This window comes from Moschus berezovskii, chromosome 12 (assembly GCF_049115385.1).
Source record: "Moschus berezovskii isolate FMDL1 chromosome 12, NW_MosBer_1.0, whole genome shotgun sequence".
Taxonomy (NCBI): domain Eukaryota; kingdom Metazoa; phylum Chordata; class Mammalia; order Artiodactyla; family Moschidae; genus Moschus; species Moschus berezovskii.
Genome location: NC_142471.1, coordinates 50,827,836 through 50,854,071, shown reverse-complemented (window position 1 = coordinate 50,854,071; position 26,236 = coordinate 50,827,836). Strand labels below are relative to the sequence as shown.

Genomic DNA, 26,236 nt, shown 5'->3' with positions numbered 1-26,236 from the left:
TTTCATTGTTCAAGTGAAAAAAAAATAGGATCTCAGGTAGCATTCTGTTCACAATTAGAGGACTACCATTGAACACAATCACAAAAGTAGTGGCTGAGATTTGCTGGGATACCACAAATTTGGCCTTTAAAAAAGTCAAAGAAGCCATGACATAAGCTTTTAATTTATAAAAGTAATGTATAAGTGATAATATACATAGGGTAGGCAGATTGTATAACATTTGCATTTATTTATATTTTTCTAAAATATTAAATGTTCATATTTGATATAAACCAAAATATAGATAACCAAAAGAAGAGAATCCATTCACAACCCAAATTTATTAAATCTATACAGTTCAGTTCAGTTCAGTAGCTCAGTCGTGTCTGACTCTGTGACCCCATGAATCACAGCATGCAAGGCTTCCCTGTTCAAAACCAACTCCCGGATTTTGCTCAAACTCATGTCCATCGAGTTGGTGATGCCATCCAGCCATCTCATTCTCTGTCGTCCCCTTCTCCTCCTGCCCCCAATCCCTCCCAGCATCAGAGTCTTTTCCAGTGAGTCAACTCATCACATGAGGTAGCCAAAGTATTGCAGTTTCAGCTTTAGCATCAGTCCTTCCAATGAACACCCAGGACTGATCTCGTTTAGAATGGACTGGTTGGATCTCCTTGCAGTCAAAGGGACTCTCAAGAGTCTTCTCCAACACCACAGTTCAAAAGCATCAATTCTTCAGTGATCAGCCTTCTTCACAGTCCAACTCTCACATCCATACATGACCACTGGAAAAACCATAGCCTTGACTAGACGGACCTTTGTTGGAAAAGTAATGTCTCTGATTTTTAATATGCTATCTAGTTTGGTCATAACTTTCCTTCCAAGGAGTAAGCGTCTTTTAATTTCATGGCTGCAATCAGCATCCACAGTGATTTTGGAGCCCCCAGAAATAAAGTCTGACACTGTTTCCACTGTTTCCCCGTCTATTTCCCATGAAGTGATGGGACCAGATGCCATGATCTTTGTTTTCTGAATGTTGAGCTTCAAGCCAACATTTTCACTCTCCTCTTTCACTTTCATCAAGAGGCTTTTGAGTTCCTCTTCACTTTCTGCCATAAGGGTGGTGTCATCTGCATATCTCACTTTATTGACACTTCTCCCAGCAATCTTGATTCCAGCTTGTGCTTCTTCCAGCCCAGCGTTCCTCATGATGTACTCTGCATAGAAGTTAAATAAGCAGGGTGACAATATACAGCCTTGACTCACTCCTTTTCCTATTTGGAACCAGTCTGTTGTTCCATGTCTAGTTCTGACTGTTGCTTCCTGACCTGCATACAGGTTTCTCAAGAGGCAGGTCAGGTGTTCTGGTATTCCCATCTCTTTCAGAATGTTCCACAGTTTATTGTGATCCACACAGTCAAAGGCTTTGGCATAGTCAATGAAGCAGAAATATGTTTTTCTGGAACTCTCTTGCTTTTCCCATGATCCAGCGGATGTTGGCAATTTGAGCAGCCATGAAGAGATTAAATCTATACAGTTAAAGTTTATTTTTAATCTTTTTTCTCTCCAGAAATAACTTGTCTTATACACACACACACACACACACACACACACACATATGAGATTATCATCCCATGTTTATATTTGCATATATAGATTTACTATGACAGTTTGATGTATACTACTATGAATCTATAGTATGTATTCCATTATAAATCTATAGCTCACTTGATCTAAGTAAAAACATAATGTTATGTTTACTGTTGTTAGTTTTTGTCATTTTAAGCAATATTTCAATAAACATTTCATACATTAATAGGTGCTAATTTGTCTAATTATTTTATGATACAGTTCTACAAAGAGAGAATTTTCAAGGAGGTACTTATCACTCAGGTGCTATGACAAAGGGCTTGTAGGAGTATGATACACACCTGCATCTCTGACTCTAGATATACAAAGCAATAACACAAAATATCCTTGTAATTTTTAAAATCATTTTTGAGTTTATAAAATTATCTTTGCATTTAATTTTTTCAGTGTGATCTATTCTGACCACTTTGTTTAGAATACCATGCCTTCAATCTGCTCTTTCCTTTCAACTTCCCCTCTATATTTAGATCTATGTTTTTTCTGCTTTTTTCATGCACCACATGGCATATTATAGGTTTTATATATGAGTTGTAGTTTGTCTCTCTTTACTGTATTGGAAGTTTCATAAAGCTGGGGATGCTATCTTAGTCATGACTTAATCTCTCTACACAGGAACTAGCACAGTGCCTAGAACACATGGCTGAGTACTATCAAAGTTGCCATGTACTATCAAAGTACAAAGTTGTACCACTTTGCTTGTAGTCGTAGTCCCATAACCTGCAAATTATATGATCTAGATGCAAAGTCTCTCTGTGCTCAGTCTGTTCATCTCTAAAAATGAAGATAATAATAAATGGTGATATAATAGAATTATCATAATAATTATCAATAAGTATTATACGAACTTATCCTGTGTTAGGAACATAGTAACACATAAAATACAAACTAGTTTTTACTTATAAAAAGCTAAATTTCCAAAAATGTGGAAAAAAAAGAATCTATAAAATACAAACAGATCATCCTAGATTATAAAACAAAATATTAAATATTTGAATTAAAACCAATTTAAATATATAGCAGGCTTCCTAGGTGGCACTAGTGGTAAAGAACCATCTGCCAATGCAGGAGACTTAGAGGTGTGAGTTCGATCCCCGGGTCAGGAAGATCCCCTGGAAAAAGGCATGGCAACTCATTCCAGTATTTTTGCCAAGAGAACAATTGAGAGAGAAGTCTGGCAGGCTACAGTCCATAGGATCGCAAAGAGCTGGACTGACTGAAACAACTTAGCATGCATGCACAGAAAGATATAGCAATAATTACCAGAAGCTAGAATTGATTCATTAAAAGTATCACATTTCTAATGAGAAGAACATTGTAGAAACTATACCTAACCTGAAAAAAGCATTGTTTAATATCAAGATATTTTTATGGCCAATAAAGAGAAAGGCAGTTGAACTGTATTGTACCTGGTTGAATAACTGCATCTAGAAAGAGTAACCAGAAGCATCATTATCATATGGAGGAAGGTCTCTAATGAAGTGCGATGCAGCTTTGAGTTCTAATCTAATGTCTTCTCTAATTCACTTTTTAAAAAAAATTTTGGCTGTACCACACATCATATGGGATATGAATTTCCCAACCAGAGATGGAATACATGACCCTGCACTGGAAGTGCAGAGCCTATCCTCTGACCACCAGGGAAGTCCAAAATCTGTGAATACCATGAATACCACAAGCCCAGAAGGATACATAACACATTTAATGATACAAAACGAGGTTAAAAATTATTTTAATGAGTCAATAATAAGTTTCAAAACCCTAAATTTTTATAATAGTTAATTAAAATCACCCTATTTGTATGAGAAAAAAGCTTAATTGTCCAAATATAATAATAAATGACTACAAACATTAATATGAAAATATAATTATAAAATTTGGATGAGTAAAAAAAGAGTTTACATGCCAACACTAGATAATACAATGCTGATAATAATGCAAATTAATTAATATGCATTAATAATAGTTCTAGAATAGGTGGACTACAATAAGCACCATTTTAAGGACAAATAGGATGTGAAGTCTAGTTACACTGAGAATGTATGATAAAACTCAAAATGTCTAAACTAAAAATCACAAGATTAATCAGACATCTGAATGGTTGTTATGAAAAGATCAATTAGTTTATTCATTGTAGTCTCAGTGGGCAGAAATAAGAATAATAAATTAAAAGTATTATAAAGCATATGTTTTACATGTAAGCAGAGATTTTCTAATAATGCAAAGTGGGACAGAAAAGAATGAACTATCCAAAAAGTCAAGCCACATCACTGAAAATCAGCACGCTTGGGGCTAAAACATAACATAAAAAGACTAGATCTGAGAAATTTTCTGGAAAGAATTTGAATTAGATGATCTCCATCTTTACAGTGGAGTATTGGTTTGACAGTATTTATCTTCATAGACTTTTTAAGAAAAATCCTGTCTAATTCAATTGTAAAGTAAATAACAGAATAAATAGTTGTACTATTAGCCTCTCTGACATACCTCTCAAAGACAATCAGGTGACAATTTATGTTCTAAGGTTATTTATCTTCTAAACATTGCAAAAGAGACCTATAAAACCATTCCATATCAGAAAGGTCATAATCTTTGCAAGTAGAGAATCAAATGTAGTGTGCTGAGCCCCCACTTACTCCTGCTAAGTGCACATAAATTAGATATAATCATGTCACCTGGAAGTCTTGTCACTAACAACTTTAGTTCCCTATGCAACTGTTAGTAGCCTAGATAGAACTTGGCTTGCAATAAATTCCAAACATAATGGATCATGATGAAGGCAAGAATTCCCTGTGGCTAATATATAACACTCATTGTGATCTCACATTGGAATAGATTCTATTCTGCTATATAAATGGTCATAAAAATACCAAGTACAGCTGCACCAATCCTATTATTGAGAATCAAGGGACTCCAACAAACTCAGGAATGTTAGGAAAATTCTGGTTTATTTTTAATAACTGGTGGAAAAATAAGTCATGGCAATTCTGTCTTCTCTGATACTCTTAATTTGCTTCATTCATGAAACAAATCAGAAAAATTAATGCTGTATATAAATTGTTTGAGGGTAATTATTTAGAGTGGTTACCATCATATTTCTCTAGACATGCAAACTATTTCCCAAATTTAAAGACAATTGTTTAGTATGGTATGAAAGTGCAAGGCACTCAGTCATATCCTACTCTTTGTGAACCCATGGATTACATAGTTCATGGAATTCTCCAAGCTAGAATAGTGGAGTGGGTAGCCATTCCCTTCTCCAGGGGATCTTCCCAACCCAGGGATCGAACCCAGGTCTACTTTAAATGTATACTTGCATATCCATATGTTAGTATACATGTGTGAATACATTTTGATATACACAGACAAATTTCAAGAATGATATGTACCAACAGTTGATGAAAATGGTCTTTGCAAAGTAAGGTTGAGAGTAAAATATAAAGGAAGAATTTTTTCAATAAATATGTAAGAATTTTTTTAATTTGAAAAAAAATTATTGTACAATCAATTAGTCGCAAAATGCGAAGTGAAGCATTTATAAATAATGTATTGATGTGAACACTTGATTGCAGCATATATATTTAGTCTAAGCAGAACAGAGATTTTTCTAGAAACAATAATATTTGGATTATTTAATAATTTAAATGGAAAATAAGTATTTAGCCAACTTGAATAAGAATAGATTTTATTTTTCATAAAGCAAAGGCAAAAGTTATTCACTCCTCATCATAATGAAAGGTTTTTATCATGATTTTTCTTCCTACATACATACTACTTTTACAAAATTAAAAAAAATCATTACTTCAAAAATTAAACTGAAAGATAGTGAAAAGAAAAAAGATGTGATATGCTATAGAAATGGTTTTTAAATGATGAAGCAAAACATAACATAAATGGCTGGCCAGAGTTAAAAGTGTACTTTACAAATTAAACTTTTATAATTAATGGCATATTTAAAGAAGTTGCCTAAAATAAAAAGTACCTATTTGAAAATATTATTAGGCATATGTAATATACAGAAACTTGTAGGTTTTTCACAATCAACTATTAAGGACATTATGTTTATTTAATTGTACTTATTTATGCAAACTTCAACATGTGTTAAGATTAATATGACATAGTCCTTGTACATTAAGCAAGTTCTGTAAAACTGATATCAGATAAATACAGATAACTATAAGTTCAGTTCAGTTCAGTTCAGTCCAAAAAAGAATTTTGAAGGAGTTCCATGACAGTCCAGTGGTTAGGACTCAGTGCTTTTACTGCTGTGGTCTAGGTTCAATCCCTGGTTAGGGAACTACAATCCTGAGAGCCACATGGTGTGGCCAAAAAAACAGAGAGAGTTTCAAAGGCTCTGGAGTTTACAACAAGAAATTATATATCGGTGTTACTATTAGGAAATACTTTAATGTAGAGAGTAGCATTTTGAGACATGTCTTGGTAGTAGATAACATTCAACTGATGGTAATAGATAAAGGTCATTTCAAAGCATAGGTTCAAAAAGAATATCAGGGAAGGCATGATAAAAATTTAGATTATGTTGAAAGTGAAAAAGTGAAAGTTTTTCAGTCATGTTCAACTATTTGTGACCCCATAGACTGTACAGTCCATGGAATTCTCCAGGCTAGAATACTGGAGTGGGTAACCTTTTCCTTCTCCAGGGGATCTTCCCAACCCCGGGGTCCAACCCAGGTCTTCCTGATTGCAGACAGATTCTTTACTAGCTGAGCCACAAGGGAAGACCAAGAATACTGGAGTGGGTAGCCTATCCCTTCTTCAGTGGATCTTTCTGACTCAGGAAGATTACGCTGAGAGAACAGTTGTTAGTTTAGTTTTCCTGGATTTGAGAATATATGTTTCTAAATAAAAGAAATAGATTGATAGAATTTAGGAAATTTCAAGGGCAAAATAAACTAGTTTGCAATGAAAATTCATCTACTGAAAAGGCCAGAGCTCTGCTTTGAGTCACTAAAACTGGAAAAATTTGAATTGTGAAATATAGTAAGGAGAACTACTAGGATATGGTTCCAAAGTCAAATGAGAATTAAGAGGGCTTGTACTGGAGTTATGCTGTTGGCAAATGCAGAACATACTATGGAAATAAAAGTACAAAACTTAGTAGTTAAATTCATATTGGCTAGCAATACAAGTCAAAATTCTTTGTGTACCTACCAACTTTGGGTCTAAAAGAAGAGATGTTAAGATTGTTTCATGTTCCTAGATTGGAAGATTAATATAGTTAAAATGGCCATAATACCGAAAGCAATCGATAGATTTAATGCGATCTCTATGAAATTACCCAAGACATTTTTCACAGAACAAAAATAAATAATCCTAAAATTAATATGAAACCACTGAAAGACCCAAAGCAATTCATAGGAAAAGGAACAAAGCAGGAGTCATAACCCTCACAGACTTCAGACAATACTAAAAAGCTATAGTAATCAAAAAAGCATGGTATTGGCACAAAAACAAACATATGGATCAATGGAACAGAATACAGAGAGAAGAAACAAACCCACACACGAATGGATAATTATCTTTGGAAAAGAAGGGAAGAATTTACAATGGGGAAAGGCAGTCTCTTCAGCAAGTAATGTTAGGAAAGTTGAACAGGCACATATAAATCAATGAAATTAGAATACACACTTACACCATACACAAAGATAAACTCAAAATGGCTTAGACTTAAATATTCTTAAGACATGACACTATAAAGCTCCTAGAATAGAACACAGGCAAAAGATTCTCTGACATAAATCTTACTAATTTTTCTTTTTTTAGGTCAGTCTCCTAAGGCAATAGACATAAAAGCAAAAACAAATAAATGGGACCTAGTTAAACTTGCAAGCTTCTTTACAGCAAGAAAAATCATAAACAAAAGGAAAAAATCTAAAAACTGGGAGAAAATATTTGTGAATGACATGACTAATAAGAACTTAATTTCCAAAATATGCAAACAGTTCATACAAGTCAACAACAAAATACAAGCAGCTCAACCAGAAAATGGATAGATGACCTTTTTGGAGACATTTCTCCAAAAAGACATCCAGATGACCAATAGATGCATAAAAGATGCTTATCATCACTAACTATTAGAGAAAGGCAAATCAAAACTACAATGAAGTACCACCTCACACTGGTCAGAAAGGGCATCACTAAAAGGTCTACAAACAACAAGCAAAGTGATTCCAAAAAGAAAGTAATTTACCAGTAAACAAGCCAATTATTATAATCATAGCTGATTTTAAAGAAGGCAACAAAATACAAAATGACAGTGGCTTAAATTAGACAAATGTATTCTATAATTCTACAAACATGCTCCATTATAAAATTCATATGACTTGGATATGAGTGTTCCTAATTAAAAGCTGTAAAAGATGCATTGTGGGAATGGGCAAACTAAGTAGAGGGAGTCAATTGTATGGTGATGGATGACAACTAGATTTGTGGTGGTGACCACCCTGTGGTGTAAACAGATGCTGAACTATAATGCTATACACCTGAAACAAGATATATTATAAAAAAGAATGGTGTTTGTGACTAACATAGCTTGAGGAGACTCTTGCAGCTTGCCAATTTGTGCCATTATTCAAATTGTTTTCACAAAAGAAAGACTGACTATAAGACAAGGCAAGATAAATTCTAAGATAATAGCTGTCTTTATTCCATTTTACACAGTCTTAGCAACCCAGGCAAAACTCTGATTTGTGGGTTGCAAAGAATGTTGCTACGATTAAAGGATACAATGAGTGTGGGAAATGGTAGAAATGAGAACAGCATCAGAGATGACTTTTCCCCTCTAGGTTGAACACAACAAATCCATTCCTATTCTCCCCTTGTCACCTCCATTCACATCTGCCCCAACTGTTCAGTCACTGAATTATGGGCCTCCCCCACTGTACAAGGGCAGCCCGTTCTGGTGAGAGAGCTCTATTACTGCCCACCTCACCACAAAGTTCTAAAAAGTTTGAACTTAGATGTGAAATAGATTAGGGAGTCATATACTCCACACCATATTTGAAGTGGATCATAAATCCCAAACACTGTAGGGAGATGATTCAGGTTCACTAGGTTGAGTATCTGACATTTGAATTTTATAAAATAGAAATTTGGGAGTAGGTAATGTGATATACTTCTTGAGTTTTCACAAGGTCCTGTACAATTACTGCTTATGACACCCCTGTATGCACATATTCACCCATGCTTTTCTCTGCACTCAACTAGAATGCAAATGAGTGAAAATGAAGTTGCATTAGAGAGCTACTTTGGTGGGCTTCCGTCTATGGGGTCACACAGAGTCGGACACGACTGAAGTGACTTAGCAGCAGCAGCAGCAGAGAGCTACTTAAGTCTACTCAAGTTTTTCAACTTTTTCAGAAAGAAGACATTTAACTTTGGTTATGTAGGTGTTTTTAATATCTAAATACTTAGGTCATGCCTGAGAATGACTGGGCTGGGACATTGCCAGGAAACTTCTGCTCAGCTTTGAATTTTTGTCAGCTTTGTAAGCACATTGCCACTCATCTCTCAACCAACACTTACTGCTTGTAAGAGCAGCCTCTTGTTAGCAATTCAAATAAACATTCTGTCCTCAAGGCAACAACTAGTTTTACTCTCAAACTTTGCCATGAATTAGGCTGTGCTTATCCTACTTTTCCAAGGTTACCATCCATTTATTCTGAGCACTATGTTCTCTCCTTATTCAGATATTTGATAAGCTTCCAGGATTTCAGAAGAGACAAACAATGGTTTTCTCAGACACAGATGGTCCTTCTTCCTTTCTTATTTTTCTTTTAAGGAGTTTTTTTAAAAAAATGTTTTTGTTGATGAACACTGAAAATAAACTCAAATTATACAATGAAAATTTGATATATTAACAAACACATGCAAATATTTAAATTATAATATAGTTGTAATAGAGGGGCAAAGAGAAAAAAAAAGATGTACTAACGTCTCTATCCAAAACTCTGCCTGTGCTGTTCAGGAAAAGCATTTGTTTGACAGGATCCATCAATACCCAGTAATCCACATTGTCCTTTAAAGAGAGTTCTATAGTTGGGTCTGGTCCTCCAGCAGTCCCTTTGATCAGCATGTTATCCACCAGAATTGTACCTGCAAACCAAAGAAAGTTATTTGAAAATACATTCTACATGTATGCATTCTTCAACGAGGTTCATAAACTCACACCCTGGCTGACTTGCAAATCTGTTTCAAAGCAGAAGATATTCAAGTTTTTATCTGTCATGATATAGAAAATGCCCTGTTTCAAAAAGGCAAAAAAAAAATCTTTGTAATGCTATTTGTAAATGAAATTTTGAGAAGATGAGGTGCAAGGTGGAGATTCAAACACTTGGTGAATTTCACCATCTATTTCTTGTTTCCTTTAAGAGCAACAATGTGTTCCCCTCCCTGTCCATCTCTTCTTACAGGAGTTATCACTGAATTTTATCCTGAACAAAAGAAAAAGCCTGTAATAACAGACTGGTACTTCAGTTCACTCAGTAAGACTTCTGATATGAAAAAAGATATCCTGAAAGTAAGAGAAAGGAATAAAAAGGAAAAGATAAAGAAGTAGCAGAGACTCCCATGGTGAGAACTACTGCTTTTCTCTTTTATCTTATAGCAATCCATGAAACATAAATCTTAATGTGAAAGACAAAACTAATGTGCAGATCCACGAGAGAAGCTGTTCTTTAAGGCATGTCTGGAGTACTCAACTAGAACAACATACTATTTTAATGTCACATTTCAATGCTTGCTTTCTTATTATTCTTTCAGTGGGCTGAATTTTAGACATTTGGTGAATAAGAGAGTAGATTTCTAGTCTTTCCTACTCTTGTTAAAGAGTCCATTATTTTATAAGTTGAACACAAACAGTACTGATGCAATTCAAAACCCCCTTTTTCCCTCATACTGCAATGATCCCTTCGACAAAGAATAATGCACTATAACTTATAGCAATCATTTTCAGCTGATCCATTTTATTAAACTTACGGCATAAAGAAGAGTTGTGACTATGCAAATAAAAATGTACCCACCTAAGGACATTTGAATAAATGGACTTTATCTAGAGAATTCACTGCTTTAGGATAGTATACAAGAATCCATAATCTATAAATTTGAATCTAGCTTGAAGAATAATAATACAAGATGCATTTGGTGCATTTCCTTAAGGCACAAAATTGGCCTAAATGTTATATCATTGCATAATTATAAACAAAAGGGAGAGTCTCTTGAAGATTTTTCTTAGAATGTTAATAATAGTAATAATAATAATTATAATGTTTATCATGTTATTACCAATGAGCTTTATTTCACTACGAATGCTGAAAGGTACCATTATTCTTTTACAATGATATATCTAAGTAATATTTAAATACTTCAATACTTTGGTCACCTGATGAGAAGAGCTGACTCATTGGAAAAGACCTTGATCCTGGGAAAGATTGAAGGTGGGAGGAGAAGGGGACAACAGAGGATGAGATGGTTGGATGGCATCACCAATGCAACGGACGTGAGTTTGAGTAGGCTCTGGGAGTTGGTGATGGACAGGGAAGCCTGGTGTGCTGAAGTCCATGGGGTTGCAGAGTCGGACACCACTAAGTGTCTGAACTGAACTGAATTTAACTGAATATTTAAATACACACACACATACTTTTCTAAATGGCATATTATTTACTTTTACTTTTGCACATATTAGTGCACATACATTTAAATATATAAGTGAAACTGATCCTTCTTTTCTTTAAACTGAACTGGCAAATATATAAACTAAAGATAGTCAAAAGCACAGATCAGACAATGGTGGCGTTTTCTTGTCTACAAATATGTTCTGTGCCTGAGTATATACTCTTTTACAAATGCTTCACAGCTAACCTTTGAAAAATTATTCAGTCTATGTTTTCAATATGTAATTAACAAATTAAATAAGATTCTATTTTCTGACTAGAAAAATAAATGTATAATAAGTACATTAATTAACAATTAACATTTATGCCTTGATTCAATAATGCATAGTAGAACATTAGCAGTTCTTTCTCTAGTATACATATATACTATGAGGGACACAAAGAGAGGGCATAATAAAGCATGGTTAAAATCATAAAAAAGGAATTAACTTAGTTTGACACTCAGATCATAGAGGTGAAGAAAGCAGACCTTGGAACTGACAGAGATAGAATCCAATCTTGGCTTCACCATTTAATAGCCATGTGAAAGTGGATAGATTACTTAACTCCACTCTCCTTCAGTTTCCCTCCTCTACAAAACCAAAATGGGTAAAATAGAAGAGGTAATTTTTTATTATGATACCACATGCATGTACTTTGAAAAAGAAATTGTGTTCTTATACTGAAAGTACTAACAAATGCTAAAACAACCCCAATAAAAATACTGACATGGTTAAATATTTAATGATATTTTCTCCAAACATCATAGTCAATCTTTCAGCCTTAAATATTGGGGTTTATGTTTCTTTTTTCAAGAAGTAATTATTGAAAGTCATTTGCTTCTAAACGGACTTCTTGGTGGCTTGGTGATAGAGAATCTGCCTGCCAGTGCAGAAGACAGGGGTTTGATCCCTGGGTCAGGAAGATCCCCTGGAGAAGGAATTAGCAACTCACTCCTGTATTCTTGCCTGGGAAATCCTGTGGACAGAAAACCCTGGTAAGTTGCAGTCCATGGGATCGCAAAAGAGTAAGATACGATTTAGTGACTAAACAACAACAAAATGCTTCCAACTACAGACTTTTTTCAACAAAATTGAAAACTCTGATCCAGCAAGTAAGCTTTCTTCATTAATCTATTGTTTTAAAGTTGGAAAAATAATTTCACAGAATCTTCATCTGTACCCATAGCTTCTTCCATGTTAGCATAGTATCAATTATAGCCACTAATGTAAACTCTAGTTGCATTAAATAAAGATGCTGCAGTAGATTTTCAGCTTTTGTATTAAGATCCTCTTCAGTTCAGTTCAGTTCAGTTCATTCGCTCAGTCGTGTCCGACTCTTTGAGATCCCATGAATCACAGCACGCCAGGCCTCCCTGTCCATCACCAACTCCCGGAGTTCACTCAAACTCATGTCCATCGAGTCGGTGATGCCATCCAGCCATCTCACTCTCTATCATCCCCGTCTCCTCCCGCCCCCAATCCCTCCCAGCATCGAGTCTTTTCCAGTGAGACAACTCTTCACATGAGGTGGCCAAAGTATTGGAGCTTCAGCTTTAGCATCAGTCCTTCCAATGAATACCCAGGACTGATCTTTTAGGATCTTATTCAACAAAATCATACTCATAGTGATCTTTAGATTGAATACCTTTTACTCATCCTCAGCATATGTTTGGTTCTATTAGGGACTAAACACACACATATACATATATACATTATATATTATAGGAACTAAAGTCATAATTGGATATTTAATATTTTCCTGAAAATTGTATTTGCTTCTTTAACTAGACAGTTATAACACAAGTGGGTTAGTCTATAAAAATGCTGTGGAGGTGGCAGTGGCGAGAGGGAATTGTTACCTTTCTAATTAACCTAATTCAAAGATGCTGAAAGAGTAAGTTCTACAGGGAGAGAAAGTAATTGACTATTTGGGCTCATTCCAAGCATTAAAATAAGAAAATCACTCTGTGCACAGAATACAGTACTTGCCATAAAGCAATTAATTATTCAAAGGTGTATAATAATATGAACTTTATAAAATCTCTCACAACAATCTTTCTCCAGTTAAAGTCAACTGGAAAGATGTTCAGCTGCAACATACAATCAGGAGCATTGGATGCTTTTTCTTGCATTTACCCCTTGTAAATGTAACCATAAACAAAGTTCCCAAATGTGCATTATTTAATTAAAACAATTTTTTAAAAATCTGAAATTGTAGCTAATACATAGTTTTTCAGTGAGATTAAACAGTAAGCATGGCCACTGTGTAGCTGTTTACTGAGTAAAATCTAGATTCCAAGATTACCCAGCTAAATAAAACTCTTCTCATGCTCAAATCCTCATCTTTGCCAAAAATTTCCTGGACTTTTCTAGACTATTCTCCTACTTTGATTTTTCATACTTCTTAATTTACATTATATAAACTGTAAACACATTTATAATGTGTAAACACATTTTAGTTAAGCATATGTTCGTGTCATATCTAGATAACTAATGGGTAAAAGGAAGGAAATATATGTGTACCCAGTAACTTCATAAAGAAACCATCAACATTGATTGGACTGTGTTTCAATGTTCAGTTCAGTTCAGTCGCTCAGTCGTGTCCGACTCTCCGCGACCCCATGAATCACACCACGTCAGGCCTCCCTGTCCATCACCAACTCCCGGAGTTCACTCAAACTCATGTCCATCGAGTCGGTGATGCCATCCAGCCATCTCATTCTTTGTCATCCCCTTCTCCTTCCGCCTCCAACCTTTCCCAGCATCAGAGTCTTTTCCAGTGAGTCAACTCGTCACATGAGGTGTCCAAAGTATTGCAGTTTCAGCTTTAGCATCAGTCCTTCCAATGAACACCCAGGATTGATCTCCTTTAGATGTTAGGAATATATTAATTACACACAATGTTTGCTAAATATGGAAAATGATATCAATTAAATCCACAGTGATTAAAACAGAAAAAAAACATATACTGCTCTGCAAAATTATGTTGGTTTTTAAAAATTATTTTATTTACTTCAAAAGAACAAACCATTACAAAGTGGACAGCTTTGTTCAAGTGTACTTCACTCATATTACTTAAGTAATAATACCTTTTCTTTACTTATATTTTATTTCATGATACATGATAGGTGATATATCAAGTATGACATAGGCATACAACTATAACACTTTAAGAATAAAGGGATTGTTTCCCTCCTATTCTTTATTTTTCTCTTAGAAATTGATATAAATATCTTGACATTTAGACAATTGCTAGTATTTCTATTCTGTTGTAAATAAAGTAGTAAACAAATGTGTACATGTAATGCACTTTGATGTAGAATATATGCTTATTTATTTAACTAAAAATAGAATCATAGAATTTTAGAACTTGAAGAAAACCTACCATCTCTTATATAAATGTATATATTTATGATACATATGATGCATATGTACACACACACACACATATACATGAAAAATGAAGCAAATCACCTGGTATCTCCAAATTTCCCCAAGCACTAAAATAACCTGACCAAGGTGCTGTAGATAATAAATCCATTGTTGCTGTTGTTCAGTCACTAAGTTGTGTCCGACTCTTTGAGACCCCATGGACTACAGCACACCAGGCTTCCCTGTCCTTCACTATCTCCCGAAGTGTACTCAAATTCATGTCCACTGAGTCAGTGATGCCATCCAACCATCTCGTCCTCTATCACCCCCTTCTCCTCCTACCCTCAATATTTCCGTGCATCAGGGTCTTTTCCAATGATTTGGCTCTTCACATCAGGTGACGAAAGTATCGAAGTATATCTAAGAGCAAATTCCAGGTTACTAATTCATAGTTTAGATATCCTCTCCTTGTATCTTGCTATCATTTTGGAAATACACAAACGTTTTAATTTAAATATGAAAGTATAAAAACTTTGTTAGCTTTGTTTTGAGTTCATAGGAAACACAGACAAAAATCCAGTTGCATTATAATCTCATTATTTGGAATTTTGTGCCCTATAATTTGTTGACGACATTTAAAGGGGAAAAGTGGAAACAACTCTAAAAAGAATAGTATAAATTATACTATAAATAGCATAAAGTATATGGAGAATTGTACAATATAATTATAAACTACCTGACCTTAGAACTAATTTTCCCCAAATTATATCTGTAAGGATAGAGGAGCCTGGCGGGCTTCAGTCCATGAAGTTGCAAAGAGTTGGATATGACTGAGCGACTAACAGTTTTACTTTCCTAGATATAGGTATAGTCTCTGACCTTATAGCTAAGAACTCATAAAAGAGAATAGATAGTTGACGTTAAGGATAGTTCAATAAAACTTCAGGTCAGACTTGGAGTACCAGTTTAAGAAATGAACATGCTACCCTAGCATCCCTTGGGACAGGGACTACTATTGTACCTCTCCTTTCACTGTTGCAGAGGGAGCATTCTGAACAAACAAGCTGGATTCTGAGCTTAGAGAAGCTAAAATGGCTCCATAGTAGACAGACTCTTAAGATGCCCCCATGATACTTGCCTCTTGATGAAATGGAGAAGGACCCTATGGTCCTTCCCCTCATGTCCTCTGCCTGCCTTTTGTCTGTGGAAAAACTTTAGCCAAAGAATAAGCTTAATCAGAGAAATAAGAGCACACAGAAACAAAGGAAAACAGTCAAAGGAGACCAAATATTAATAATGTATTTATTAAGCATAGTTAAGGACCTCTTACTCCTTCTCACAGGCTATAGATAATATTCTGAGCCATATGCTGTGAGCTGTCTTATAGATACTGAGACCCCCACCAGGTGGAAGAAGTTAACTACATGATGACCAGACTGTAGCCATGACATAAGCTACCACAATTTCAAGAACTGGCATCAAGAAATGGAAACCAAATGACCCTGAAACTGTACCTACAACAATCAAGATGATGCTGGCCAGACCACTGAAGACCAGTTTTCAAGATAACTGTCAGAGTTGACTGTGCTGTTTCTGCTTGTAGCTCCTTCCCTTCATCTATAGAAACCTTTGTCCACTTATTGTCAGTGGAGGGAGTCGGCCTTTGGACAGGCATCCACTCTCCCCTTCACCACACCCCCCCCACCTCCAACATCTAAAGTAAAGCAAACTTTCCTCCTTTCCATCAACCTGGCCTCTTTTTTCTCGGCTTTTCAGCAGTGAGCAGACAGAGCCCACCCTCATTAACATAGGATTTATGTGACTCCCTTCTCCTAAGTGTGGGTGGGACCTGTGACTTGCTTCTAACTGAAAGAATATGGTAAAAGTTATGGGAAGTCATATTTACACGTATAATATGTGGCTATGTTACATGAGATTCTAGTGACTATCTTGTTGAGCCTTTCTCTCTTTCCCTTGCTGGCCTTGATAAAATAGTTAACCATGTTGGGAAGCCCACATGGTAAGGAGCTATGACAGTCTGTGGGAAGTCAGCTGACAGGCAGTCAGACACAGAAGACTTCAGTCCTATAACCACAGGAAGGCAATTTTGTCAAGTCTGAGTTACCTTGGAAGCAAACACTGCCCTAGCTAATCAAGTCTTGAGACTACAGCCTTGGCACAGCTTGATTATAGTCTTGTGAGGCTATGAATAGAGGACTGAACTATGCTATGCCTGGACTCCAGGCCTAAAGAAACTGTGAAATGATAGATGCATGCTGCTGTAAAACTCTGTTTCAATACAGCTAACACAGCCCTAAAGGCAAAAGATCTAAGTTCAAAATCTTGGGCTCACAACTTAACTACATCTATGATCTTAGGGAAGTTCCCTCAGATTCTTGTAATCAGCAATATGCATTGCTATGAAAAATAAAGTAATGGATGTAAGTAAAGGCACATAGTTACTCAACAAATAATACTTTTCATCTCACTCTTACTCGGATGGGCATTTGTATAGATTGAAGTATGTAAAGTTATTATTCATCTTATTTCATTAAATTTGAAACACTAGCCATGTATTTTATAATTTAATATCACTTTTTAAAAACATAGAAGAAGCACATAACATACACAAAAGCCAACAGAAAAATAAGAGAATACTGTGCATCCACAAAACAGAAAATAAAAGGAGGGGCAATAATTTTTTCACACTATCACTGAGAATTTATCATAAATCAAAGGCCACTTCTTCCGGGGATAAATAAGAGTGAAGAAGATAGCACACAAGGGAGTCCATATTACTGATGTCAAAGTGTTTATCAATATGTGTTTACTCTATCTGCTGAGCTAACTGATAAAATATAAACTCTTAGCGAATTATACCATATCCAATTCACAGGCATATGAAAATAATGAAGGTTACTACTCTCAAAATACAGCAAGATCCTATTTTCAAACACTCAAAATGTACAGTTGAAATAAAGAAACAGGTCATATTGTATATATGTATATACCTTAAATATGATTATAAAAAAGCAGATTAAAAAAATGAACTAGACCACATATATGTCTCCGCCATTGGAAAGACTATAGACTCTAAAAGGGAAGTTGCTGTTCTCTCCACCTTAAGAAATCTTTTCTTTCAGGTTTAAACCAATCCCCACACTTTATTGAGTGACCCCATAAAGGTCCTCTGCTCTCAAAGCTGATGAAAAATGACATTTATCTAATAAAAGCACATTCAAGACAGAATGTCCATTATATGACATGGTTGTGTCAGTAAATGAAAAATACATGCTTCACAGAAAAATTCTCAAAAGAGTAGCTCATAATCCTTTTGCTACACCTCACCTTACATATTTTTGAAAAATATTACTCAATATTAAATTTATCCTATTGCTAAGTTCTACATTCCAATCAGACAAAGCTATCTGTGCATATAAATGAGTATGTACATAATCATTTACCTCAAACCTCAGAGATATATTGTCTTTCCTCCATGTTTGGCTCTCTTTGTTTTATACACACACACATATACATGCATACCCTCTGATATGCAAAAGCAAGAACTTCTCTTCCATCTGAAACCTAAGAATAAAATTATTGGGTGAAGGAAAGAGATAATAAAATGTAGTAACTCTTTCTGGTGCACATGGAGCTCACAGTGGAAGGATATTTCTAACAGAGACTCTTGGAGAGATACAAAATGCATCTTGCTATACTAAGTACTAATTCTTAGAGTAGGTCTACTCTATTCATTAATGCTTGTTTCTAGGACTTTAATCTTTGTATAACCTTTTTTTTTTTTTGATGGTCTCATCCAGTACAATCCAAACTCTTTACTTATGACTCCCAAATTTAAATCTCCAGTCCCAGAAAGACACAAGACCTGCTCTTTTATCACTTTCTGCTCTGTACTCTAATATCACTTTTTCAATGAAGGCATCTTCAACCACTCTATTTAACTATCTAACATACCATATACAGTCATATAATTTATATTTTCCCACTCCCTCCAGCACATATTTCTCCCCCCACCCAGATTAACTCCTGTGTAATCCATTAGGAATTGTAGTTCTCAAAAGTAATACATTTATTTTAAGCTTATAGACATTTTGAAATTTGTGGAAGGACACAAGGTAAAGGTACTAAGTTTGGAATGTGCTTGGTGTCTATTGCAGAAATAGTTTGTAGGCTAGTGACTAAAAAGTCAAAGCAGGAATTTTAGGATAATATAAGTCTTTTATTTTCAGGGAGATTGGGAGCCACGAGAAAGTTTTAAGCTGACATATTTTAGAAGGGTACTTTAGCCATTGTGTTGAATAGGGACTGAGGCAGAGGAAGGTCTGAAACAGGGAGATTATTTGTAATTTTACTGGAGTATTCTGTTCAAGACATAATGGTGACATAGAACAAGTTGATAACAACAAAGGTAGTAAAGCACAAAGGTCCAATGTGGGTATATTCTACATATAATAGTGTTTCCTCATAAACTGGATATTGAGTATAAGAGACAGTGAGTCAACAATGACTAATTAAAATTTGTCCTGGAAAAATTGTAAAGATGGAGTTTCCTTTATCTTATGTGAGAAAGACACCATGAGGAACAGGCACAGAAGTGTGCGGTAAGACCCAGAACTCATTTTGATCAGATCTGTTTCATTTGCTTATTAGACATGTGAGTAGAAATGTGGAAGAGGCAGTTAGGATGTATGTTTTTGGTCCAGAAAGGAGGAAAAAGAGATCTGGACTGAAGATTTAAATATGAGAGTCATGAGTCAAGAGTTTAAATGGGACTGGGTGAGACAAAAAAAAAGTTAAACAAAGATTAATATTTCTCCTCCATGTCTTTATAGTTGTAAAAGAGCAGCTGTTTTACATGGTCTAGTCCAATATTCATGGGCTCATCTGGGTATCTCCGAGAGTTAGCAATCAGAGACATCTGTCCTAGACTTTCCATCCTAAAGGTAATCAGTTCTGAATATTCATTGGAAGGATTGAGATTGAAGCTGAAACTCCAATACTTTGGTCACCTGATGCGAAGAACTGACTCATTTGAAAAGACCCTGATGCTGGGAAAGATTGAAGTTGGGAGGAGAGGAGACAACAGAGGATGAGACGGTTGGATGGCATCACTGACTCAATGGACGTGAGTTTGAGTAAGCTCTGGGAGTTGGTGATCAACAGGGAAGCCTGGTGTGTTGCAGTCCATGGGGTTGCAAAGACTAGGACATGACTGAGTGACTGAACTGAACTGTCCTAGACTTGTGAATTTTAGTCCTAGAAAGAACTATCTGTTCCTTTTAATGTGGTTGCAGCTTAAATATAAACCTCAGGTTTCCTCCTTTCAAAAAACAAACAAACAGACTTATATTTTAAGGAAAGGAAGCAAAAACTGATATGCACAAGAGGGTGTGATGAGTACTAAGGAGTGCTGATGAGAAAGAAAGGCCTAAGGGTGTTTGAGACTATAGTTTGAATTATTCCTTTTCAGTGCTAGGTTATTTCAAGGATACTTCTGTATCTTTCCACCAGACTTACTGTAAATTAAGCATATGTGTGCTTATATTGGGCTTCCCTGATAGCTCAGTTAGTAAAGAATCCCCTTGCAATGCAGGAGGCCCCAGTTCAATTCCTGGGTTGGGAAGATGCCCCGGAGAAGGGATAGGCTACCACAATTCCTGGATTGTGAAGATCCCTGGAGAAAGGAAAGGCTACCCTCTCCAGTATTCTGTCCTGGAGAATTCCATGGACTATATATATAGTTAATGGGGTCCCAAAGAGTTGGATATGACTGAGTGGCTTTAAATGTAAATGTAATGTGCTTATATACTCTTGAGGAAATATTTTAAGATTTATGAAATAATTTTTAAAACACTTTTGTTGTACACTAAGCTAGAGTCTGTCTCTATGATTATTTAAATAATTTTATTTGAAAATGTATTCAGATAAAGCTATATGAAGGGAGTGGTCACAAAGGGTTGGACACAGCTGAGCGTGCACACACACACACAAACACACAGATACACACATAAGCCCACTACTAGTTAGGTGAGGCAAATATCAGTAAAATGAATGAAAATAGTACATACTGAGTCACACTGGCATTTGTTAGCTTTATTAACAGGAGGAACACACAGGAATCAAGCAAGTAAAAGATGCTACTAAACACTATTCACATTATACATAATCTATGTTTCTTCAGTACAGTACAGTTCAGTTCAGTCACTCAGCCGTGTCCGCCTCTTTGCGACCCCATGAATTGCAGCACTTCCAGGCCTCCCTGTCCATCACCAACTCCTTGAGTTTACCCAAACTCATGTCCATTGAGTTGGTAATGCCATCCAGCCATCTCACCCTTAGGTTAAGCATCGTTTGCTCGAACAATAATTCCAATAGAGCAAAGAATTAGAAGCCCATTAACAAATGTTAGGAAATAATTCTACATGGTAAGTGAGTCTCTCTCATTTGCTTTGCACATATTCAGTGATAATCAGTCCTCTGCTGCTTTTAAATTTCACACATTTTCCTCATCTCCTATCTCTGCTTAACATCTGAAGTATGGATGAACATCACTGCTATCATTAGTTTCAAAGTCCTTCACTAGGACTCTGAACTCGGTGGCTTCCATTCCATTTTTAAACCCCTTCTCTTTTAACTTCGAGCTAAGTAACTCATCCAGTAATGAAAAACTAAGAATAACAGTATAAAATTCCCTCTATATAAGCCTTAAATCTATACCTGAACATGAAATGTTTTAAGTATACCAGATTATGAGGTGGAGAAGGCAATGGCAAGCCACTCCAGTATTCTTGCCTGGAAAATCCCATGGATGGAGGAGCCTGGTAGGTTGCAGTCCATGGAGTCGCTAAGGGTCGGACACGACTGAGCGACTTCACTTTCACTTTTCACTTTCACACATTGGAGAAGGAAATGGCAACCCACTGCAGTGTTCTTGCCTGGAGAATCCCAGGGATGGGGGAGCCTGGTGGGCTTCCATCTGTGGGGTCACACAGAGTCGGACACGACTGAAGTGACTTAGCAGCAGCAGCAGATTATGAGGATACATGTGTCATAGCTGATATATATACAAACATACAAATGCATATGGAAAGAGAGAGAGTGAGAGAGAATGCTGACAAATGAAGAAAGCTAAACTTCTTTTCATTAAAAAGAAAATGCTGTGAATGCCAACATGGATGGCAATGTGAGTAAGCATGAAAAGACATGAATGGAATTCCCACTTCCTCAACATAACAGTGAAGACTCAGGGTATGTTGCTAATTTTGCTGTTATCTTAAAAGTTTTGACTAGGCCGAAATGGTATCTTACTGGGTGAAGGAGGAAATATCAGAAGGTGGAAATTAAGATTTCTTTATCCTGTATGAACTTAACAACTTTATAAAAATATCAATCTCCTGTAGTTCCATAATCTCACATGTTCTTCAAACTGACTTTTTAAAAATACATAAATAATGACAGCATATTCCTCGATTGTCCCAGTGTCCTTATAAAATATAATGAGATATCTATCAAAATATTGTGCTTTTGCAAAATGAAAAAGATTCTGATCTAGCCAGAGTACAGCTAAGTACAGCTAAGACAAGCATAAGTTTTTATCAACAATATGTGATTGAAATTCTTAACATAAGTTTTAAGTTCTGAGAGTAATTTCATTAATAATTTAAGATGTTTGGCTCATTTCCTTTTGAATTTAGATTCAGGCACACTGAAAGCCTGATATATTCTGTATATTTAAAATCTATATAATATCAACCTCACTGCATGCAAATTGGGAGACAACTCTCTGCTCTAATTACACTAGAACAACAAAGTCAGAACAAATAAGTAAGTACTAGGTAAAAGTAGGCAACTTATACAACTGTTGAATGGGGTAATAGAGCAATCACCTTAATTGGTACACTAAAAAATTGAAATGCCTATCTTTTGAACAACTGTGTTAAGTGATTAAATTTTCTTTCTCAGGAATATTTCTAGTAAAATACAGATAATATCACTAGGACATATTGTCAAGTTCTTAGCATTTAACACATTATTTGCAGAATGAGAGACTCAGAAAACTGAATGAAAAGTAGTGAAACAGTAAGAACTGAAAAAAATGGAGCACAGAAAAATAATATCAGATTTGGAGGTGAATTTTAGGAGACAGGGATATAGGAGAAGCTATCACTCAGAACATGCACCGTCAATCTATTTTTCAAGTTTTATTTCTTTCACGTAAATTCTACAAACTTTATAAACAAAACCTTAGGTTCTTCCTTTTGTTTTAAAACATAACCTGCATTTTCTTATTTCAAGATGTTAGAACAATAGCCATCTTTTGTGATCCACACATGTTCCTTTCTCCATCAAGCTTAGCATCATATTTTCATTATAAAGAGCTCTCTCGCTTTGGAGACACAAGTAACCCATAAAAGCAATTCTTAATGCTTTTATTATTAATATAAACAAAAATACACCTATCAATATGCATGAGATTTCAGTTTCTAGGTTGCACAACTTTGATAGGAAGAATTATTCTAAAACATGTTGCATTTCTCTAGTATTACACTTGTACAGTATGGCTTAATACATGTTCTAGAATGGGAGAAAAGGAAAGAAAAAGGAAGACAAGAAGGATGGAAAGAAGTAGGTGGAAGAAAGAAAAAAGGATTTTAAAAAATAAAGTAAAAATATGGGTAAGCAAGTCTAGAGCCTATATATACTATCAGTACAAGTCAGCAATAGAAAACAGTTGCAGCAAAAAAGGAAAACAAATGAACAGATTATAAAGAAAATAATTTTTAAATTATATAATAATTTTGCCTTAATTTTAGTCTGTGTAGAAACTAAAGTCTGGTGTTAATACATAGAATTACTCCAGTAAATTACATTAATCTTTATATTATTATTCCAATATATGATATTATAATATATATTACATTATATGAAATGCATAATTCTTAGTAGATACACAAAAATAGCAGGAAAAATATTGCTTTTAAATATTTTGTGACTGTCACACACAGATATTCTTGAGAATCAGTCCAGTTAAGTCATTCAGTCATGTCCGACTTTTTGTGAACCCAAGGATTGCAGCACACCAGGCTTCCTTGTCCATCACCAACTCCCAGAACTTGCTCAAACTCATGCCCATCAAATCAGCGATGTCATCCAACCATTTGGTCCTGTCCTCACCTTCTCCTCCTGCTTTTAATCTTTCCCAGCATTAGGGTCTTTTCCAAGGAGTCAGTTCTTCGCATCAGGTGGTCAGCGTATTGGAATTTCAGCTTCAGCATCAGTCCTACAAATGAATATTCAGGACTGATTTCCTTTAGGATGGACTGGTTGGATCTCCTTGCTGTCCAAGGGACTCTCAAGATTTTTCTGCAACACCACAGTTCAAAAGCATCAATTCTTCGGCACTCAGCTTTCTTTACAGTCCAACTCTCACATCCATACATGACTACTAGAAAATCCATAGCTTTGACTAGATGTCCTGCTTTTTAATGTGCTGTCCAGATTTTGTCCAGCTTTTCTTCCAAGAAGCAAGTGTCTTAATTTCATGGCTGCAGTCACCATCTGCAGTGATTTTGGAGCCCCCCAAAATAAAGTCTGTCACTGTTTCTAATTGTTTCCTTATCTACTTGTGTCATGAGGTGATGGGACCAGATGTCATAATCTTAGATGTTTGAATGTAAATTTTAAGTCAGCTTTTTCATTCTCCTCTCTTACTTTCAAGAGGCTCTAATTCTTTTTCACTTTGTGCCATAAGGGTGGTGTCATCTGCATGTCTGAGGTCATTGATATTTCTCCCAGCAATCTTGATTCCAGCTTGTGTTCAATACTTGAGAATATGGTTATATAAAATATACTGTCTTATATTTTCTGTCTTTTAATGATATATGAATATTCCACTTTCCATCCATGTAATTATGCTTATGATAATTTATTAAGCCCTTTAAAGACAGATAATATGTTTTAGCATACAAATGTTCAACACATGAGTGTAGATAGATATGACATTGTGTGTGTGTTTGTATAGAGAGGGGTCATTTTTAAAATGGTTCTCACAGAACCAATGTATGTATTTAGTATTTTCCTGCTGAAAGAGCAATGGCATTTATATAGACTTTACAGTTCATTCTCTATTTAGCAATGTTCTTTTGGTGCATTTGATTATCATTCTTAAAACAAGTTTCCCTGCTAGAACTTGACATGAAATATATGGGGAAAGCCACTTTTTAAATTCTTGTAATGAATGTACAAATACAAAGTAGGAAAAAGGAGGATTATATCTTGAAATATTTTTATGCAAACGCAGATTTATTCTAAAAAAATATTAAGGAATCCTTAGACTGATAAAGGTGATGTTCAGGGTTCAAAGTATAGTTTTAATTAAAAGACAATCTAAATCTAAGTATGGTTCTGTGAAGCTTCTTTTCCAATATGTTCTTTTCAGATATGCCTATAGTGGAAGAGGTTCACACATATAAAAGAGGAAGGAGAAGAATTTATGTACTAGGTTTTTTTTTCCTCATATTTTTCTTACATATTTTTACATAATTTTATTCTGCAATATGGGCTTCCCTGGTGGCTCAGACAGTAAAGAATCTGCTTGCAATGTGGGAAACCTGGGTTTGATCCTTGGGTTGGGAAGATCCCCTGGAGGAGAGCAGGGCAACCCACTCCAGTATTCTTGCCTGGAGAATCCCAGTGGATAGAGGAGCCTGGTGGGCTATAGTCCAAGCGGTCACAAAGAGTCAGACACAACTGAGCGACTAAGCACATTCTGCAATATTGTGTGTATCTTAGCGTTACTCAATAATTGCTTCTGAAACTCAAACAAAAGTCAAAATGACCAATATAACTTTAATATTCTCATTTCCCTCAGGTTGAATAAACTACAGACAGGTTTCTTCCTAACTGTACACCCCTAGAGCTCCCTTTTTTTAACATTTACTTCAGAAAACTTTCCTTCATAAATTCTTTCTCTGTCTCTTTGCCAGGTAAATTTTATCTCAGAACCTCTTGACAGTTCTCTAACCAGGATATTCTTTCTCAAGGACCTAGTAGCCATTTTAGTCTTGTGGTAAGGGAGAAACCTAACCCCCAAGTCAAGAATTAGTTAACACAGTGACCTAATCACATGGAACACCGTCCACCTTTCTTCAGCATTTTCCCATTAGTTTAATCTCAGTATGTAAAACCAAAAACAAAAACTCATCTTTTGCTTCAAAACAGTTGAGTTATATGCAACTATATAAACATTATTTTATTTTTAAGAAAAGATTTTCCCTTATGCATATATATTCACTATGTGAAAATATTTCACTATTTTCACTACGTGGTATGTATCAAAAAAAGATGACTTTATAAGTGATCCTTGGTTCAAATCAAAATTTTGATCAATATACCAGTTAGGCTATGATTATGCATCAGACATTAATATCTGGTAAAATTTATTCTTCCAGCACCCTCAATAAGGTTGCAGTGAGAATCTAGTATAATTTTTTATTCTTACAGAGTAAAAAAAAAGATTTATTCATCATCAAAATATTGTTCCCA

The 26,236-nt window shown here is 35.3% G+C and overlaps 1 protein-coding gene across 16 annotated transcripts in view; it reads right to left on the bottom strand.

Annotated features, from left to right (window-relative positions):
* PCDH15 (protocadherin related 15) overlaps positions 1-26,236 on the bottom strand; it is an 870,688-nt gene that overhangs the window by 542,415 nt on the left and 302,037 nt on the right. For all 16 annotated transcript variants that reach the window (XM_088842500.1, XM_088842496.1, XM_088842498.1 and 13 more), the window contains one exon: positions 9,581-9,741. In XM_088842500.1, the coding sequence (XP_088698626.1) occupies positions 9,581-9,741 (161 nt within the window). The remainder of the gene's footprint in view (positions 1-9,580; positions 9,742-26,236) is intronic.